This window comes from Arachis ipaensis, chromosome B5 (genome assembly GCF_059453495.1).
Source record: "Arachis ipaensis isolate K30076 ecotype BB chromosome B5, ASM5945349v1, whole genome shotgun sequence".
Lineage (NCBI taxonomy): Eukaryota > Viridiplantae > Streptophyta > Magnoliopsida > Fabales > Fabaceae > Arachis > Arachis ipaensis.
The window spans coordinates 26,754,985-26,776,865 of NC_142440.1; the positions used below are offsets into that span (position 1 = coordinate 26,754,985).

General features: G+C 33.2%; 1 protein-coding gene across 2 annotated transcripts; it reads left to right on the plus strand.

The window, feature by feature from the left end:
* Positions 1–8,957: 8,957 nt before the first annotated feature.
* Positions 8,958–20,025, plus strand: LOC107643379 (AP-1 complex subunit gamma-2). 2 transcript variants are annotated; one of them, XM_016347008.3, is made up of 18 exons: positions 8,958–9,368; positions 10,624–10,926; positions 11,077–11,218; positions 11,658–11,831; positions 12,406–12,585; positions 13,141–13,295; positions 14,515–14,605; positions 14,703–14,866; positions 15,441–15,495; positions 16,035–16,157; positions 16,256–16,351; positions 16,883–17,010; positions 17,328–17,432; positions 17,537–17,793; positions 18,115–18,354; positions 18,441–18,616; positions 18,863–18,967; positions 19,402–20,025. In XM_016347008.3, exons 1-18 carry the CDS (start codon positions 9,337–9,339, stop codon positions 19,495–19,497), a joined length of 2,622 nt encoding a protein of 873 aa, XP_016202494.1. In that variant the 5' UTR covers positions 8,958–9,336; the 3' UTR covers positions 19,498–20,025. The 2 variants fall into 2 exon arrangements, with proteins under 2 accessions (XP_016202494.1, XP_020979092.1); XM_021123433.2 differs by having other exon boundaries at positions 8,962–9,368; positions 16,880–17,010.
* The last annotated feature ends 1,856 nt before the right edge of the window (positions 20,026–21,881 follow it).

Below are 21,881 nucleotides of genomic sequence, written 5' to 3' on the forward strand. Positions count from 1 at the left end.
TGAGGAGGGCACCGGTAGCATTATTTGGGAACCGGTGAACTTTTTTTTCGGCCTAGTTATCTCATTTTGCACATCCTTGTATATATTTTGATGCATTTGCATTTCTAGTTTGCTTTGGATACTTTTATTGCTTATTTTAGATTTTAGACATTTTGATGCTTCTAGATATTATTGGATGCTTTTGGATATTTTTTAGATCTTTTGGATGATAGATTCCGTACTTTTAGTGGATTCTTCTTTATTCATTTTGTTTATCTTTGTTTTTAGTTTGCGGTTGTGATTAGAAATCATGTTTTAAGTAAAACTTAGGCACCCTTTTTGCATATTATATTGATTCTAAGTGAAAAAGGAAAGGGTGAACTAAGAAAATTTTTGAACTTTTCAATCACAACAATGCTTAGTCAAACATTGAGTTTTTTTTTCAAGGAGTTAAATATAGGGCATTAACCCAATTGATTGAAAAAAGAATTTTTGAAACTTGCTTGAATTTCATACCTTGTGAAGCATGTATTGAATTGAGAACACAAGCTTGTGAGACTTGAGCCTATTGATGTGGTTACATTTTATAACCATTTATTTCCCATTCTTGTGTGAAATTGTTCTCTTTCCATGATTGTGATCCTTAATTTGCTTGATTCTATATATCCGTTTAATTCTTGTGTTTGTGCATTTATATGATTGAGGCCATTATTTCATTTGCCACTTACCCAAATAGCCAACCTTTTACTCTCCATTGTAGCCAATTTTGAGCCTATGCTTAACCAACTTATTCTTATTTTAGCACACTACAAGCCCAAGGCGGAAAACCAATGAAAAGTCCTTGTTTGGATCCTTGATTGGCTTAGGCTAGTGAGAGTGTTTTATTATTCAAAGTTGGTGAGACTTGGGAACATTGGATGGGATAAAAAGGGGGCAATACACTTTTATGTTTAGGAATTGGGCACATGTTCATGTATTGATTAAATGTAGAGACCTTATGCATTGATGTTCTCGTATTTAGTTTGAAAGAAGAAAAAAAAAAGAAAAAAAAGATCATATATATAAAGAAAAAAAAATGATGAAAAGAAAAGAAAAAAAAATGTATATAGAAAAAGAGAAAAAAAAAAGAAGAGAAAAGTAATAAAGGGGACAAAATGCCCCAAGGTGAAGCCCAGTAAGAATCAATGCATAAGTATTGAGAAATGAAAAAAAAAGAGAATGCATGAGTATGTAAGAAAAAGTGAAGAATGGGTAGTTAGAATAGCTCGCATTTGTATAGGTCATTAAATAGGTTAGGTGGGAAAGTCTATGCTAATCAAAGACTCAAATCCTAGTCCACTTGACCATAAATGATCCTACCTTGACCCTAACCCCGTTACAACCTAAATGAAAGACCTCATGATAAATGTATGCACGCATTGAATAAGTGTTGATTGTTAGAAGAAAATCAAATTTTGGAAAACATGATTAGAAGAGAATTGAGTGAATTAACCCTTAAACACTTGAGTGAATAGAGCGGATACACATCCGGTGAGGGTTCAAAAGTTCAATCACATGTATTCACCTATATTACCTATATTCTTGCAAGTTTGAACTCTTTTTGACAATTCAATACAATTGTGGTTTGGACTTAGTTCCTATATGCCTAGCTCTTGTGCTTACACATGCTCTCTTGGGAATTGATTTGTTTGAACTAAGCATTTCCAATTGCTTTAGATAGTTGCAATTAGATAGGACTCATATAGTTTAGTTGCATTCAATAAATGTCATAACCCTTAAGTTCCTTCTTATCTTAGCATGAGGACATGCTAAGGCTTAAGTGTGGGGAAGTTGACAAACCCCAATTTGACGGTTTGTTTTGCATTGAATTTAGAGTATTTTGATAACCTTTTGTCACATTTAGCCTAAGAATTATCATGGTTTTGTTATCTCTTCCATAATTGTGCTTAAGTGTAAAAACATGCTTTTTAAACCTTATTTTGATGAATTCTAGTTTCTGTTTGATTCCATAAGATGCCTTGATGTGTTTGCTAGTAACCTCAGGTTGAAATAGACTAAGCATGGATCAAAGGAAGCAAGGAAGGAAGCATACAAGTGGAGAGAAGCATAAAAAGTCAAAGAAGCAAAGTTAGCCATGCACGCGCACGCGCACAAGGCGCTCGCGCGAACATTGCAGAATCGACCAGGGACGCGCACGCGTACCATGCGCGCACGCGCCGATGATAGCACATGACCTCATTAATGCAACACGTGCCTGGCGATTTGAGAGGGTTTCTGAACCCATTTTTGGCGCCAAATTGCTAAGGAAAAGGGATAAAAGGATGAAGGATTAAGGGGAAATCATCATTCATTAATATAACATCACTTCCAACTAACTAATCACTTTAGTTTAGAGAGAGAAGCTCTCACTTCTCTCTAGAATTAGGATTAGGATTAGGTTTAGTTCTTAGGTCTAGATTTAGATTCATGTTCTTCTACTTCTACATCTCAATTCCTTGTAATGACATTGATTCTTCTTCCATTCTTTTATTGCAATTTCCTTCATGTTGTTCTTATACTTTGTTGTAGATCTAGTATTGTTCATCCCATTTTCTTTCAATTCAATAAGAGGTAATTCATAATAAATGTGTCTTCTTTGCTTTTCTATTGTTGATCTCTTACCTTTGTAGTTGTAGATTCCTTTAATTCTTGCAATTAATAATGTTTACTTCTATTGCACTCTATGTGTTTGTTGAAATGTCTCTTTTAGTTTTAGTGTAGATTTTGTTCCTCTTGGCCTAGGTAGAGTAATTAGTGATACTTAAGTTATCTAATTCCTTTGTTGATTGATAATTGGAGAGATTGCTAATTGGTTTGGAGTGCACTAAAGCTAGTCTTTCCTTGGAAGTTGGCTAGGACTTGTGGCTCAAGTCAATTCATCCACTTGACTTCCCTTTAATTAGTAAGGGTTAACTAAGTGGTAGCAATGAACAATTCTCATCACAATTGAGAAGGATAACTAGGATAGGACTTCTAGTTCTCACACCTTACCAAGAGCCTTTTATAGTTGTTAGTTTATTTTCATTGCCGTTTATTTTTCATGCTTCTTATCCAAAACCCCAAAATAACTCATAACCGATAACAAGACACTTCATTGTAAGTCCTAGGGAGAACGACCCGAGGTTTAAATACTTCGGTTTATAAATTTTAGGGGTTTGTACTTGTGACAAACAACTTTTTGTACGAAAGGATTAGTGATTGGTTTAGAAACTATACTTTACAACGAGATTTCATTAGTGAAATTCTAAACCGTCCAAAAATCCGTTCGTCAGCTAACAATCGCATTAAGATCTCCAAAAAATATCATTTTTTAATGAATTTGTTAGATGATTGTGGATATTTAACCCAACTGCACTATGTGCTCCTGATCAGAGCAGCTAAGATGCATGGACACAAATCAGCCTCCAATGGTCACTAGAATTTAAATCTTTTTATTGGAAATTCTAAAATTGCTTAACCTCCAAGACCATCCATGTTAAATCATTAAGAAATATAGTTGAGAGCATGGAAGCGTATCTGAATTCATAATAATAATTGAAAGGGTTTGGTTCTTTAATCTTTCTCAAACAAAGTCTTCTGTATTCCTGATAGAGCTTAATCGCAACTCTTCTGATGGAAAAGGAGCTACGGATTAAATCCTAAAGTTCAACTAAAATAATATCTCTAGTTTTATTCTTATTTAATTCTAAATCAAAAGTAATAATGACTTATTTAATCACAATAATTAAGATCACCGTTATATAAGTCATATAATGTAAAATAGCTAATTTGTGATTATAATTAAGATATGTATTTTTCATAAATAGATTAGGAAATAATATTTTCCTAACACTTTTAACTTGGAAGCAATGTAATAACTTCCAACCACAATAATCTCCATCTCTACCTCCTCTTTCCATGCTAAAACTAAACCTCTAGCCCTGCCATTTGAGTCAATTATTTTCCAATGATGAAATCTGCACGCCCTTAGCTTCTGTTCCACCAATAGAGATTGGTTTTTTGGTTCGCATATAAATACAATCTCGGAGAGTGGGATTGACACATCCCTTTAAAATTTTGAATTGTTTGGAGTTTTTCCAAATCCTGATAGTTCCAATTCAAGAGTTTCATGGACCTAGGAGTGCCATTTGACACCTAGCACCCTCCACATCAAAGTTAGCAACATTTTCGTCAAGAAAACAAATTTTTTTTCCAAATCTCCTCATTCTCTTTATCACTATTTCTTCTTTTAATTCTAGCTAGCATCTTTTTGATACTACCTTTCTCTTTCGCTAATTTTTTTTTAATTTCAACCCCTTAAAACTCTCAAATGAGCTATTAATCGTGGTGGTAACATACTCCTTCGTATTCATTGGAATCGGGATTTCCCCAAAACATCTCTGTGGCTGCTGCCATGAGTAATCAATAGTCCATTACGTTGTTCTCTATTCTCACTCTGTTCATTCAACATTTTAATTGGGGATAATTTACGATTTGGTTCATCTTTTTTATCTTTCATGCTAATCCCTAAGAAGCCTTCTGCTAGTCATGAAGGTGTTGATTTTTTCCTTAGTTGAGGAATTGATCCACCAATATCCTTCTTAATATCTAGATTTGTATATCCCTTTCTTCCGATCCTCCTCCCCTCCTAATCAGCCTTAATCTATATTCCTATACTTTGTTCTTTGATTCTATTTCTCATTGAATCATCCAAAAAAAAATTGGCAATTTTTTTCTAATACCCAAGGAAAGCACAATAGGTGCACACAACTCCTAACCTTTCATATTGCAGCTCAACCTCCATTTGTTTCTTGTTTGGTGTTGCCAATTTCAGGTTGTCTTTCATCTTAACTCTTTCGTTAGTCTCCACCCTTGACTTAATAATCTGAGCTTCCTTATCCCTGACTTCAAAGAAGTCAATTCACTAATAGGGCCAATTCTATCTCCCAATTTACGTCTAACTAGGGTTTTGTATTGCTTAGATAAATCTCAGAATTGAACCCAAATTGAAAAAGTAGTAATTGTCTCATGCCCTATATCCTCTTCCTCTGTCCATCTCTTTACATGAAACACATAATTTATTAATAGCCATGGCGATCATCTCTTAATTCTCAACATATCTGCATCCTTTTCAAAGAAAAATTGAAAAAAATTTTACTTTTCTCTACCACTCAAAATCGTTCTGGTCTGTCCTAAATAGCATTCATCGTGCCTTCCATGGTGCCAATTGAAAAACATCTTTCAGAAAAGAGTCTTCCCATCAAACTTTTGTTGCACCTTTGAACCCTTCTTCCCATCGTGCCTTCTATGGTGCCAATTGCAAAGATTCTTTCTTCAAGCAACACTAGTTCGTCTTCCTCCTTAGACTCCTTTATTCCTTGGTGGTTGTGATAAGTATCTCCTTCTTCCATTATAATTGTAGATAATTTGTTATTAGATTGTGTGATTATTTGATGTGATTTTGAAAAGTTATAGAAACTCTAATAGGGTGCTAGATAAAATCCCTAGGAGAGCCACTTGAAAAACCTTAATAAAGTCCACTAATATAAAATTATACAAAATAATCATTATAATTATATTTGATGATTAATGATAACATATCAAAAATAAATAAAATATAGGTTAAATTACACAATTAGTTCCTACACTTTCAGTAAAATTGTAAATTAGTCCCTGCACTTTAAAAGTTTGTAATTGAAAACTCTTGTAAAAGGATGATTACATTCAGCACTAAACACTACACAAATACACTCCAGATACACTTTTCTCCTAATTCATGAAACTTAATTAAACTAATACATTGCAAATATTAGCACCACAACACAAGTCAATATCATCTTCTACAATTTTTTTCTTCTTCATGTCACTTTCCATTCTTCTAATTTGTTGTTGGGACAATGTAAAATCAGAAAACAATCTTCCAAGACTTGCTTCCATGCGTCCTATCTCTATATTTAATCTATCCGTTTTCCTTTCTTATGCCTTTATTAGTGCATAATTTATAGTTTCATCCAACCTTACAAAATCTCCAGCATGTTTTGAGCTCTCCGGCGTTTTATTTTTTTTTGTTGGGTGCATTCAGATTGAGACTCAGCCATGTCTTCTTCATCAATCCATTCAAAAAACTTGCATCTTCTACTGGGACAGTATATAAATCTTCTATTTGGGTTCATCACAATACTGGAGGTTCGAAGTGTCAGCGGATCTCCACAAAAGCAGTGAGTCATTCTCTCCTTACCCTTCGCCTCTTCGTCTTCATCAATCCACTAAAAAAAAAATTATACTTTGGTAATTTACAACAAGCCACAATTCTCCTACCTGGGCTATTTATAGATGACGAGGAGAGCACTACCACCTCTTCCCCACAGAAGCATCGATGTCTTCTCTTGTTCATACTCCTAGATGTTGAGCTTCCTTTAGACAACCAGTTTAGATCCATTATAGCTTAAAAAAAATCCTTGAATCCTAACAAAGTCACTAGAGAAAGATACTGGAGATACGTTATAAGAGATCTTCATCTTCTCATTCAAATGGACACCTTAAAACATTGATTTGTAAGGGTATTCTAGTAAAATAACAAGATTTAACGTTTCTTTTCACGCTAAATGTTAGTGGGGATCCAATTACAAATTTTAATTCTCTTCAGGGATGTAATTACAAACTTTTAAAGTATAGTGACCAATTTACAATTTCACTAAAAGTGTAGGGACTAACTGTGTAATTTAATCTAAAATATATTATAATAGAGAGTATGTACTTAAAATAAAAATAGAATAATTAGAGTGAGATCAAATTGTCGAATACCCATTTTGTATAAGTGTATTGCTTCTAAAATTTGAAGTTAACCTTAGAGACAATCGTTGCACACAAAAGTTAATAGTAGTAGCATTCTTCTCCTTGGATGAGTAGCAGCAGAGGTAGTGGTCTGGCATAAATAGTAGCAGAGGCATTTTGTAAAATGCAAAGGATCGTGGGTGGTAATATTGTCCTTAATGACCTTTTTGGCGGCTAAAGATGTTTTTATTGTACTCTTCAAATTAACACCATTGAATTTTTCCTTTAGTTCCAAGTTTTGATCCTTTTCCTTCGTCATACTTTGATGTAAATGATTTAGCGCCAAGAGAGAAGAGAAACATTTTTCTTCTGATTTTGTCTTTACCCAAATTGGTGTAGTAGCTCAAATGTTGTAGCAGAAATGACCATTCATTTATACTTCTTTAGTATGTTAAAAATTCGATCATAGTGCTATCCCAACCAAAAATTAATCTGCACATGCTACATCAATAGTGGGCTATGTTTTTGCCACCAAGTCATCAATACGAGCCTCTACAATAACGCATTCATCAAACAAATATTTGAGTTTCAAATCCAACCAAATATATGTTTGTTATTATCTAAATAATATTATTGTTTCTTACACTCAACAACATCTAAGAAGAAAAAATATCTATTTGATAAAATTATTACGATTGTGTATAAAGAAAGGGTTTTAGCTTTGTTTATGGTTATAAGGTACGACAATATTTTTTTCGAGTTTGATTTCGGTTGAAATTCACTTAAAGGGTAAAATACACTAATTTTAATACAAGTGACATTGTATTTTTACTCCTTCATAATAGAAGAATTGGATACACTTAAGCTTCAAAATACAACTAAAATGTAATTGAGGATAAGTATAAAATTTTTTATAAAATTTTTAAATATTCTTTTAATTGATTGTACTCTTTAGTATTGGTTTTTGGATATTAATTTCACTTTTACATTTAAATATTTATTTTTTTGATAATTTAAGTAGAATAAAATGTTAAATTATAAATTTTAATATTTAAATAATTAAGAGAAAATCATAATAATATAATAATTCAGTGTTATTTATGCATGTTGGTCTCCAACAAGATAAATCGAATTAAGCGATGTCGATTTACTATGAAACATACTAAATTTGCATAAATTTACTCAGCCTTGGTTCGATTTACTTGTGGGAGTGTAAATCTAAATAGCCTAATTCGATTTAGTTGAAATTAAAAGCTCTATGCAGCATAATTCGAATTACTCTAATTCGATTTACATAAAGAATCTTTTTGGAATATACACATATCAAATTCTGATTTGAGTGATATAGGTAATATTTGGCTGTAGTTGATCTATTTAAATACTTTACCCTAATTTTATCGTTTATTAGTTATAAATGTTAACTAATATATATATCAATGCATTTTGAAGTGAGATAAAAATAGAAAAAGTGAAATTCATTCTGAAAATTAAATTTTTTTAGTTTTAATAGCCAGATTTTTTTTAATTAAAATTTTTCAAAATTTAAATTTTCTTCTAGAAAAGAATTTAAATTCTAAACACATTATTTTACCATTAGAAATTTTAAATATTTTGTAAAATTATTTTTTCTTTTTTACTTATAGAAAAGAAAATAAAAGAAAAGAAAATAAAAAAATAAAAGAGAAAAAATAGAAAAAAAAGTGGAACTATTTATATGTTGTTTGGATAAAGAGAAAATAGATAGAATGTAAAGAAAATTGAGAGAATTTTTTTTTGAATGAAAAAAATAGTGAAAACAAAAAATTATAATAGTATAAAATTATATTAATACATTTATCTATATTATATATAAATTATAATTTATTAATAATAAGAGATAAATATATAATTTCATTAATATTTACCACATTTATCTTTATTTTCATCTTATTTTTAAGGTAAAAATATTTTAATAGGTCTCATATTTTTTTTTTCACTTTATTTTTTTCATCTAAATAATAAAAAATTTATTTTTTCATTTATTTTCTTTTTTTTTTTAATTTTCTTTTCCTTCAAATTCTTCCCATCCTAACAACAGTCTTTTGTCAATTTATATACCGAAAAGAAATCAGATAATGAAAAATCTAGTGCAAGTTTTACAACAGTTGACCTGTACTATAATTTTTGTCTCATCATTATTTTGTTTTAATTAATTTTAATCGCAGAACTAAAACAGACGTTAAAAATTGAAAAAATGACTGTAATAAAGTGGAAGAGAGAGAGAGAGAGAGAGAGAGAAAATTAGAAATTAGAGAAGAGGAAGGTGGTGGTGTTCCTGCTAGACTTGATTCTTTTCCCTGAAACAAAAAAAAAAAAAAAGAACAGAAGGGAAAAAAAGTTCACATAACACTTTCTTATATTTCAGATCCGAATCTCTAATTGCTTTTCCGTTTCGCTTCTTCTTCTTGGCATCGCCAATTTGGATCTCCGTTACCGGGTCAGGATTCTCGACCCGATTGATCTCGCATCCGATTCATTCATTCCTCCCTTCCTTCTCCGCAATTTGATCCTGATTGATCAATCGCCATGAATCCCTTCTCTTCAGGAACCCGCTTGAGGTTAGGAAAATCAATCTTTCTCTTCTCTTCCATTTCGTGTTTCATTTGGATCAAGTGCATGGTAAATTTGGCTAGTTAAATGTGCTGGTTTTTTAGCTACTAGTAGGATTGAACTTCGTATTTCTGAAAAGAAAAAAGGTGTTGATTGATTATTAGGTCAAGTTCGGATTAGGTCTAGTTAGTATTCTTTTTAAATTGCTCTATTAGTATTTTTTGGAGTTCGATTTGTGGGATTCTGGTTTGTGAGATTAGCGATTTCGATGGGGATTGGGTTTTTGATGTGCTTAGCTGGATTGGAGTGTACGTACTGTGTCTTAATCTATCAGTGGAAATTTTTACCTTGAGCTTTTTTCAATGTGTGCTGGCATTTCTATCTGGCATGGTGCACCGAACTGAAATGAACATTGAGGTTCCTGCCTATGTTTCTAAAACCATTTAGATGCCGCAGTGGTAGCGTTCTCTTGGTGTTCTTTAGATCAATCCTTTGGTTGGGTTAAGCATATGGGCAGAGCATGTAGTTCCAATGCTCTAACTTCTAAGCAACTGAAATCTGTGTGAAACAGGTGGTTGTGAGATTTACGATGTTAGAATGCAATACGTAGGTTTTCTAAGGTAGGTCATTATTTGCCACCCTGATCCATAGAATGTTGCTGATCTTTCCATGCTAAGTTCCACAGCCAATTAGATGAATTTAAATATGGTGCTGTTGACGATCATGTGATGGATTACAAAACTAGGACATAGCTGGTTAAGAAAAACAAGAAGGCAGAATTGCCTTTAATCAATATTTCCCAAGAGAAGTAACGAATAGGAAGTTAACATACTTTAGTATTGAATACAATATGCAGCCAGTCCAGGGTATCTTAACTAATTTGAATTCTTTGCCCGTATCAGTCTTGTTTCAGTTTTCGTAGTTATTAATATGGCTACAATCTCTTGTCATCCCCTTGTACGCTAAGGTTATCTCTCAAGATAAACATTGTATTCGAAAAGGCAGATTATCATCCTCCTATGCAGTCACTGACTCTGACATTATTTTATTTACTACATATGTCTGATGTTGTGTATGATGTATTTCTGTATATTCACTATTGAATTTTTGTTTGAAATATAAACAGTTTGCAAAATCAAAAACAGATAACACACTGCTACTTTTCCTTGTAAATTGCATGGGTCATTAACTCTTTAACATTTCATCTTGAATTTGAATTATGTTCAGTATCTTTTACCTACTGCTTCGTATCTCAATTTATAGGGACATGATTCGGGCCATACGTGCTTCCAAGACTGCAGCCGAAGAACGTGCTGTAGTTAGAAAAGAATGTGCTGCCATTCGTGCTGCAATAAATGAAAATGATCAAGATTATAGGCATCGGAATTTGGCTAAGCTAATGTTTATCCACATGCTTGGCTACCCCACTCATTTTGGTCAAATGGAATGCCTCAAGTTGATAGCATCACCTGGATTTCCGGAGAAGAGAATAGGTTACCTTGGCCTCATGTTGCTACTTGATGAAAGACAAGAAGTTCTAATGTTGGTCACCAATTCTTTAAAACAGTATCCTGTTTCTAGTCAAAGTTTCAATTGCTTTTATTCCTTGACATTTACATTCCACCTTATAAATTTGCTATTGGCATTGATCTTGTACTGAAATCTAAGGGAAACATTCCAATAATGGGTTATAGTAGAGCCTTGACTGAATCTCAGAGATCTTAATCACACAAATCAGTATATAGTGGGACTTGCTCTTTGTGCTTTAGGAAATATTTGTTCAGCAGAAATGGCTCGTGATCTTGCGCCAGAGGTTGAAAGATTGCTGCAATTTCGTGACCCAAATATTCGGAAGAAGGTAACTTGCTTTTCATTTATTTCGTATGTTCCATCAGACTTGGTTCTCTTCTGGAATATATGAATTTTTTATGTATTCTGGGGAAGAATAAACCATGAAGCATTCATGCCTTTATTGTGAACTTGTGACAAAGTTCTTCCACATTGTGAATTCATGACGACAATTTATTTTTATCTAGTTAAAGTAACTTGTTTTTCTTTTTGAGAGACTTGAAATCTATGTTTCATGGTCTCTCTCTCTCTCTCTCTCTCTCTCTCTCTCTCTCTCTCTCTCTCTCTCTCTCTCTCTCTCTCTCTCTCTCTCTGTTTTATGTTTTTAGCTCTTGCCTTCTTAGGAAGATTTCTTGTCTTACCATCTTTAAAAAAAAAAGGAAAAACCAGAACTCTTGAGTTATCATTTTTCTCATTCCTGTCAAATAACTATGCTCACTATTGTATAGGCAGCATTATGTTCTATAAGGATCATCAAGAAAGTTCCAGACTTGGCAGAAAATTTTATCAATTCTGCTACTGCCTTACTAAGGGAGAAGCATCATGGAGTTTTGATCACTGGGGTTCAGCTTTGTACAGATCTGTGTAAAATTAGCCCAGAAGCCCTTGAACATGTTCGAAAGGTAATTTTACATATTTCTTATATGTTGCCAATTTTATAGTCACCCCGACTCGACCTCAAAACCCATTATGATATAAATAAAGTAAACTTTTCTACCAAAGATTTAGCATGGAAAAATTTTCTACACTGCAATATCAGCTTATTTATGTACATTAGGAGTCATGTTGGTAGTTGTGAATTATAATTCATGTGTATTCTTGAACAAGTCTTGGGAAATTTAATTAAGTTATTCTGTAACTGCTTTGTATAATTTGACATTTGTTTTTGTAATTTTTATTTTATTTTTAAATAGTGTTTGAGCTTTTTCCAGAAGCTATTATTATGTTGTGTTTACATTTTTTCAAAGACTAGCTTACAGTTTCTAGTGGCATGTGCAAGTAAAGCTGTTTTCTATAAGTAGTGTATGATTATGCAAAGGCAGGTAAAGAAGGTTCATATATGTAATTAATTATGTAAAAGTTTATCTCTGATATCATCTTGTGAAAACTCTTACAAGCTTTGATTTGGGCCAGTCATTGTTTTCTACTTTTCTTTGTTTTTTTGGTAAGCAAATATTCACTCAACTATTGTTACAGAAATGCACAGATGTTTTGGTCAGAACTCTTAGAGATCTAGCAAACAGTCCTTATTCACCAGAATATGATATTGCTGGCATCACAGACCCATTTCTCCATATCAGATTGCTTAAACTTTTGCGAGTGCTGGGCGAAGGTGATGCTGATGCTAGCGACTCTATGAATGACATACTTGCCCAGGTTAGTTGCATATGCAGGGTTTTATAGCATGACATTACCATTTTGCTCTTCTGCAGTGATTGGGTTATTTATTTAGTTATTATTTTCTGCATGGCTCTTTGTACAACCCTGTATGTTGAAAACCATATATGCTTTTAGGATATATTTTGTACTTAAATGCAATTTGATTAAGGTATGTGTTTTGGATGCTGGCTTGCTTGGGAGGGGAGGGAAAAAAAAAAATCATAATGAGCTGCATAGGAATGTGCTGATTTATTTTTGGGTAGGGTCTAATCAAATAATTGTGATTTTTTAATTATATTATGGTGTAGTTACTGCTTGGTGCTCCAATATTTTTACCTCACCAAGTAATGTTTACATACATAGAGAACTAGATATAACTACTCATTGAGATAATCAAGTCAACATACAGATCATAAATTTCTGTTCTTAGATTGTTTATTGTTTACCAAATCTAGGTTATGCAGGTGAATGAGTTACTTAGTCTTTAGATTATTTAATGGCTATCTCTTTCTGAAATTTAGGTTGATAATTGTAATCCTGCTATTTCTTTAGGTGGCTACAAAGACTGAGTCAAATAAAGTTGCAGGAAACGCCATTTTATATGAATGTGTTCAAACAATTATGAGCATTGAAGATAATGGAGGCTTGCGTGTTCTTGCCATCAACAGCCTGGGAAGATTCTTGTCGAACCGTGATAACAATATCAGGTTTGTTTTTGGCTATTGCTTTTCGTTGATAAGTAACGGAGAAACTTCTTTTAAGAGTAACAAAACACCACTATCTTAGGTGCTAACTTTGGTAAGTTCCTCTTATAAATGGGGTAAAAGAAGCTCGATATTTAATCACTTGTCGTGTCCTAAAATTTCTTTTCCAATTGCAGTCCACTGAATTGCAAGAGTTTAGGATGTGTTTTCTGACTGTCACTAGGACTGATCATTCAATGTTTTCAAGCATTCTCATATGGTAATTTCAAGGGACAGTGAACTGTTAGTATTATTCTTTTCAGTATTAGGATATCTAGATTATTTTTCAATCTATCCTCCCAAGTCTGTCTTCTGGGTAGTTTGCACTGAATGAGAGAATAATCAATTTTCAGTGTATATCCTTGTATGCTTACAATTTAAGAGAAGCTCTAGTCTATGACTCTTATATAACTGGTATAAAAATGTTCAATTTATTGTTGGCCATTAAGACGTGTTTCTCATTGTAAAAGGTTGAAATTGTAGTCTTCCGGCAGGTAGTAAGATAAACAGACTAAATTGAGATTTAAGGAGTATAACCTTCTGGGAATCATGCTGGTCATATATTTGCATTTTCCTTTTTGGAAACTTCAACTATGATTGGGGGCTGATGAAACTGCCACAGTAAACTGAACAGTCAATCGCTTGAGCAGGCGTTTATTGTCTTACCAATTTCACTATTATTCCTCGATCTGCAGTATTTAAAATTAATAGAACTGGGATCCTAGTTTTATTGGCCATACATTTGCTTTATTATAACAAATAGTAGATTTGGAATTAGATTAATCAGCTAATTCATTCAGCAAGTGGATTTGGTTGTATTCTAAAATTTTTATTGCTATTCAAATTTCTGTTTGTCAAACTTATTTTGTAAGTAGTCTAACATTTGGGTATGTTACTTGAGATATATATGTTGTGATTAATGTTGTGTCTTTTGATATTGACTTAAGAAAAGGCACCTGTAACTGTTAAATTATTAAGTGGATGAATATCGGGTGAGCCGGTGAGGGGAGGAGTGAGGGATATAATTTGTCGATCAGTTTCTTTAATTTAGTACTTTCTAATGGCTGATAATTTGCTATTCTATTTTTTGTGTTCTCCCGTTCCTATGCATTTTTCATTATTGATAAATTGTTATTCTATCTTAACTTGAAGTGAATGTTGCTGTTCCTTTTTCTTTCTTCAGATACGTGGCACTAAATATGCTGATGAAGGCTGTAACTGCTGATGGTCAGGCAGTGCAGAGGCACCGTGCAACAATTCTGGAGTGTGTAAAGGTATTACAATAATTTTCTTTGTCCACGTTATTCGTTAATAACAAAGTTGAGCTTTTTTAACAAGTGGAGTAGTTGCTGACTGGACTTTCTGCTTCAGGATTCAGATGCTTCTATTCGGAAAAGAGCACTTGAACTTGTTTACGTTCTGGTAAATGAAACAAATGTGAAGCCATTAGCAAAAGAACTAATAGATTATCTGGAAGTCAGTGAAAATGATTTCAGGGGAGACCTTACAGCCAAAATTTGCTCCATAGTTTCAAAGTGAGTAATTTTTTTCTGAATGTTTTGCCTTTTAAGCATACAATGATTGTTTTTGTTTATTTTCTTTATGTGGTCAGGGATGCAGGGAAGCAGTGTGTTTGAGTTGCCAAATAGAATAACTGCACAGTTCATGTCTTTTCTTTCTTACTTTTTTGTTTGTTTGTTTTCATTAGTCAATAATTTCCATTGCCATTTTTATATTCTAAATATAAGATTATTTGATATGTTACTGGAACAGTTTTTATTGTCATTAATTATTTTAGAAACTATATTATTGTTTCCATGTTAGTGATACTCTGTGTTGATCTTTCAATCGTTGCATTTTGAATATTGCTGTTTCTCTTCAACTTCTTATCTGTTATTTGGCGAAAATGAAAAAGAAGCCGTTTGGCTCTTTTATGTGGTCTTCATCTTTGATACTCCACTGTCTATTTAGTTTTAGTAGTTAGACGATTGACTGGGGTAAGGCCTTTGTTTGTGCAAACAGCGGCGGTAAGGAGTGAGTTGAAAAGAGTTTCTTTAAATTGCACCTGTCTAGTTTTTTATTGATTACCATTTATTAATTTTGCTTCAGGTTTTCCCCAGAGAAGATCTGGTACATTGATCAGATGCTCAAGGTTCTGTCTGAGGTATAAATATAAGAGACAAGTTTTTGTACTGAATTGGAATCTTCAAGGCCAAACTGGCCCATGTCTATTTTATTATTATTTTTAAAAAAATATTCGTCGCATTGATGTGTATTTCATGTGATAGCTATGGTTCTTCTCATTTCTACATTTGGTATGCACCAATCTTTAGAAAAATTGATTTGCCATGGCAACTTATTATACAAAAAAATGTGCAATCTTATTATAACTTATATGATTTTGCAGTTGAGGTATCGATTCTCATATTGCTGCATATGTGTCATTCTAATTTCATGTCTTTAAACAACTTACTTCGACCAGAATATCACCTAATATATTTAAATATTTTTTGGTGCACGAACCTTGTCCACAAAACTGAATTTGTTGTCTTATGAGCCTCAATCATTGGGTTGTTTTACTATTATTATCATTGTTTTGGTGCTTGTAGTGGCAATAGTGAGCCTCTTTTTTGTTTGTGCATTTGGTCATTCTAGTTAGTTATATAATGAGTGCAAGTATTGATATTTATCCTTTGTTAGTAGGCTGGAAATTATGTAAAAGATGAAGTATGGCATGCCCTAATTGTTGTAATAACAAATGCTACTGAGCTTCATGGATATACCGTAAGAGCATTATACAGAGCATTTCAGACATCAGCTGAACAGGTGGTCATTAATTCTTTGATATATCTATGCATATTGTGGATTTGCTTCTGATGTCAATATGTCATTCATAAAGTAACATTGCTAATATTTTTCATCAGGAATCTCTAGTTCGAGTTACAGTGTGGTGCATTGGAGAGTATGGTGACTTATTAGTCAATAATGTTGGAATGCTTGACATAGAAGATCCAATTACGGTGAGTATTATGCTTTTGCCTGAAACTTTATAGATATGTGTATATGTTGTCTCATGTTGTACGAAAATGATAAAGCATTTGACTCACAAGCAACTATTTAAGAAGTTGATGTTATGTTAATGTAATCGATCATATGAAATGATTAACAAGTTGATGTACATATTGTACTGTTCTCTAGAGCTTCAAGTAAAAAATTTTAACAGTACCCTTCTTTCCTATTTGGATGATGCATGATGATGTTGTGAAGAAAACAAAATTCCTCAGTTTTGTTATTACTTTCTGTTATAACAAGTTATCTTGTTCTTTTCCTGTTTCTGTTGTCTTCCTTGTTATTGTAAAGAATGAAACAAGGGTAAATACTGGGATTTCTTTTACATGTAAGATTTTTGTATATGCCGATATACAACCATACTGTTTATAGACAGAGGCATAACAAAATTGATCTTTTATCACACAATATTTTAATTTGATCTTTTATTGCATAAAATATTTTAATTTGATCTTTTATCTCGTACAATTGGTTCATAGCAGGTGACTGAGTCGGATGCTGTGGATGTCTTGGAGATTGCTATAAAACGCCATGAATCAGATCTTACCACAAAAGCAATGGCTTTGGTTGCCCTATTAAAGCTTTCTTCACGTTTTCCTTCATGTTCAGAGTATGATGGGCTTTTCAAATTGGTGGTTATTATTATTGTCATACCTTGTGATGGGTTTTTTCCCCCTCCCTTTTTGCTTTATAGGAGTCAGAATGGTAATATTGTAGTAGAAGTTCACTAGACCAGTTAGATAGTTTAAGACCTTAATATTTATGAAAGCAAGTTGATCTCTATGCCGAATCAGGGGTTCTTTTTCCATCCATATCCTATCTCCTGTATCATGCATGCTAAAGTCTATGCACCTAGTTCTGGCTTATTCCCTTCCTGTATATGTATTTGACATGTAAATTTTACTATCTTTTTGGGCATGGCTATAGGAGGATCAAGGAAATCATTGTTCAGTTCAAAGGGAACCTCATGCTTGAATTGCAGCAGAGAGCTATAGAATTCAATTCAATTTTAGCAAAGCATCAGAATATTAGGTGAGTTTTCTTAAGTTGCTTATTATATTAAATCAAAAGGCCAGATCTCTACTATTGTGTCATTAAAGGAATCCTTTTTTGAGAAAATTTCCATCTTTGTGCAGGTCTACTCTTGTAGAAAGGATGCCAGTTTTGGATGAGGCAACTTTTATTGGTAGGAAAGCTGGGTCTTTGCCAGGTGCAGCTTCAACTACAACAATGCCTTCAGTTGGTATTCCAAATGGAGAAGCTAAACCTGCAGCTCCACTTATAGATCTACTCGATCTAAGTTCAGATGATGCTCCAGCACCTAGTTCTTCTGGTGGTGATCTTCTTCATGACCTTCTTGGTGTTGATCTGTCACCAGCTCCTCAACAATCAGGTTGGTGTTTTATGATTCCCGAGAACAAAATCTTTTTTCCATCTCATAATTACAGGCTTTGCTTGTACGCTGAGATAAATTAGCACTGACTTCATAATATATGAAGCCTTTTTTAGTTTTTGATCCACTTCATCTGTAGGAAAAACCTTGTAGAAAGGCCTTGCTCACAAATCACAACGGATTAATTGTTGAGCTTTTGATCAAACTCAATTGAAGCTTGAACTGCATAGTCAATTGCGCTTTAGAATTTGGCTTTAGTCAATTGCACTGTGACTCGATTAATACATTTATATCTGGTCTGACTTGTATTTGCATTTTTAGGTGCAGGTCAACCTTCAAAAAGTGGGACAGATGTTCTTTTGGATCTATTGTCCGTTGGATCACCTGCACAGAGCAGCTCATCTACAGTTGACATTTTATCTTCCAATACAAATGGCAAATCTCCAGTTTCACCATTAGATGATATTTCATCACTTTCGCTTTCTTCAAGAGCAAATTCAAATGCTGGAGCTGCTCCTATGATGGATTTATTGGATGGTTTTGGTCCCAGCCCATCCAAAGGTTGTAACTTTGTTTAACATTTCGGCATTATCTTTATTTGAATTTTGTCAAAATACTGATTACTCACCTTCTCCAATCTTGAATAGAAAACAATGGACCAGTTTATCCATCCATAACAGCATATGAGAGTAGCTCCTTGAGGTTGACATTCAGTTTCTCAAAACAACCAGGAAACCCAGAAACAACAAATATCCAGGCTACCTTTACGAATTTGTCCTCTACTGTCTATACAGACTTTGTTTTCCAGGCAGCAGTTCCAAAGGTATGGCAGTCAGTATGATGTTGAGCTTGCTGTGTGTACTGCTAGCTAATTGCTACAACTAAAGAAGTTGCTTTGTATAGTCTGATTAGTGGCTTTAACTTGGGTGTTATAAATTTACATGTGTTAGTTATTTCATACTCATTATTATACTGGATGCTCTTTTGGAACTTCAATCTCTTATCAGTTATCACCTGTTCTGTTTCCTTTCATCAGCTAGTACTTACATCTATTGTTCTTTTGAATCAGTTTCTTCAACTGCACTTAGATCCAGCTAGTAGCAATACTTTGCCTGCTGCTGGAAATGGATCCGTGACACAAAGTTTGAAAGTCACCAACAGCCAACATGGAAAGGTAATTCTTTGTTAGTATTGCTTAATTTTAAATTATTGTCATTTGGCACGTTGCTGCAAACTGATAGCTTGTGTTGCAAAATTGCTACTGGTTTGTTCATGGGGTCAATTTGAGTGATCCCTACTCTGTAGATGGATGGTCAAAGACAGAGAGAATGTGACATGGTTCAATAACAATCAAATTGCAATATGTTTTTCATTATTGACAAGCAATTGAACTCTCATTAGTCATTAGGAAAATCCTGATTTTCTTTGTTTCTTAATATCCCTCCGTTTTCTCTATTTATGCTCTCTGAGTATTGCCTGTCTGCGAATGCATGTGCTGATTTCTGAGGTTTTTTACCATATGCACATTTATATGTATAACTGCGCCTTAGAGAAGACTAGATTACTAACAACTGCTCCTTTTATTATTTATTATTATTTTTTTTTCAGAAAAATCTTGTCATGCGCATAAGGATAGCTTACAAGTTGAATGGCAAGGATACACTGGAAGAAGGCCAAATCAATAATTTCCCTCGCGAATTATGAAGCCAGATGGCCAGGGGATGTACGCAGGTCTTGATTTTCTTCTCAAGCTTCATGGTTACTGGTGCAGTTTTTGAGTTTCATTCCTGCAGATGACATCGGCATGTCAATGGTTCCAGCATATACAGGACCACTTTTTGGCTCAAAATATAAAGTTTTCTTGGTGGTTTCATATCCTTGCTGTATCCCTTTTTTTTTCTTCCGAGGAAAAAAAGATAGGTGGTTTTTGTACATTAGTACAGAATTCTTGCATGAAAATGAATGTTCCAAATCAAATTTTGCCTGTGAAGGCACAGAGAGTTGTGTCATGTCGAGAACTTGAGGTATTTTGCTTTTTTACTTTTTCTTTTTTTCTTTTTTTGTTTGTTTGTTTGTTTGTTTTGGAGGTAGTCTCTCGCGGTCTTGCTGTCTAAATAGTGTTGTTGAATGCAACTTGGTATAATTAGATGATTGGTATATTATATTTGATTTTATGTAACATTTTTCACTGAATATCAATGAAATGTAATATTTATGTCGTCTCTTTTGCCACATTTTTGACTCGGTCCCATTGAAATTTGTAGTGTGCTTGTTCCCTGAAAGCTTCAGGATCTTCGTTACTTATCATATTTAGTGGCTGAGGCATGTGTATGAGTGGCAGTTGTAGTTGGCTCTTAAAGTGCTGCACAGGGTTCGATACCTAGTGAAATTAGTGTGTGTGAATGAGTGGGTGTCTGTTTGACCAAAAAAAAAAAATTAGATTTATATATATCTATATATATATATATATATATACCCCCACTATAATATATGGGGAAGAAAAACTTCTAAGTTCCAACTTTAAGACCCTTTCACTAGGTAATTTCAATTAGTGATTTCGTATAAGCTATTCATTGAAATATTCGTGGATCCAATGTTCTTTTGTTTTGTATTATTAGACATTAGCGATGATCCATTTGCTGGTATTTCTGTCAAGAACACTTGTGACAACCTTACATTAACGCATCTAGAGGTTTTACAGATGCAAGGTAATTTGTATAAGATGCGTTTATTGCAGGAAGCGCCATGCATGGCAGTTGGCACCATAAAATATTATTGCACTAACCATCATACATATTGTTTTGGGGAAACTCTGAAGCATAGTTGTAAAAATTGGACCGAAACGGTCAATTCGATCGAAAAATCGGTGAATTAGATTCCTAATTGGTTCGGTTCAGTTCGAAGACAACCGATCAAGCCGGTAAAAATCGGTCAAAATCGATGAAAACCAATCCGACCAAATCGCTAAAAAAAAAAAATTCTAAAATTAATGAAGATGTAGTTTGAACCTAAGTCCTTATATTGCATATTCCCTTTGCTACTAAACTATGTTATTCCTTGTTATTTCATATGCCAATTATTAATTATAAATTAAAATCTCACAATAATTATTTTAGATATTATTTTAATTTTCTATTCACTTATATTTAAATTAATTATATTTTTTATTATTCATAATTATTAATATAAATATTATTAAATATGCATAAATAAAAAATATCAAATATTTTTATTAATTACAATATAATTATTTTTTTGATTATATAATATTTATTAATATTATTTTTCAATAAATACATATAGTATATAATAATATAATACATACAAAAATAAAATTAAAAAAATTATGATGAAAATACTAGAATTTTATATACTTATTTAATAATAATCGGATTATAACTTGTTGAAACTTAATTGTTTTTAAAATATTAGTTAAAATACATATTTAACATTTTAATTTTAGATTTTTGACTATTTTATATTTTTATTTACATAGGACTGGTTCTATCGGTTTAACTAGGGCTGGCAATGGGTAGGGTAGGTTGGACCCTACCCTAACCCTACCCTACCCGTGGGTTGAGAATCTCTCAACCCTAACCCTACCCGCACCCTAAAATTCTAAACCTTACCCTACCCTACTCTACCCGCAGAAATATCAAATTTTTTCAAAGTAAATATAAAATTAAATCATTTCGAATTTTATACATATTAACAACATAAAAAATAAAAAACTAATGCTCTAAATTACTAAATTAACTAACTAGTTTTAGTGGTTATTCATTTATTGTAAGTATAAACACAAGGGAGGTTGTGGGTTCAACTCTCACTTCCTTCACTATATACATAATTTTTATAAAATATGTGTTATATATGAGGTTCGGGTAGGGTAGGGTAGGGTACACCCTAAACCCGTACCCTACCCTACCCGCAGGCATACCCGTACCGTACCCTACCCTACCCGCAGCGGGTCGGGTAGCCTACCCTACCCGAACGGGTTGGACCGGATTGGGTACCCGCGGGTAGGGTATGAATTGCCAGCCCTAGGTTTAACCAATAATTCATTAGTTGAACTAATGAACCAATAAAAT

What these genes read in the sequence shown, in the direction of transcription:
- LOC107643379 (XM_021123433.2), top strand. Translation starts at nt 9,337, where the DNA reads ATGAATCCCTTCTCTTCAGGAACCCGCTTGAG. An exon ending in GTCACCAATTCTTTAAAACA is followed by an intron (nt 10,927 to 11,076) that starts GTATCCTGTTTC and finishes ACTGAATCTCAG; the next exon opens with AGATCTTAATCACACAAATC. An exon ending in TGCTCAAGGTTCTGTCTGAG is followed by an intron (nt 15,496 to 16,034) that starts GTATAAATATAA and finishes CTTTGTTAGTAG; the next exon opens with GCTGGAAATTATGTAAAAGA.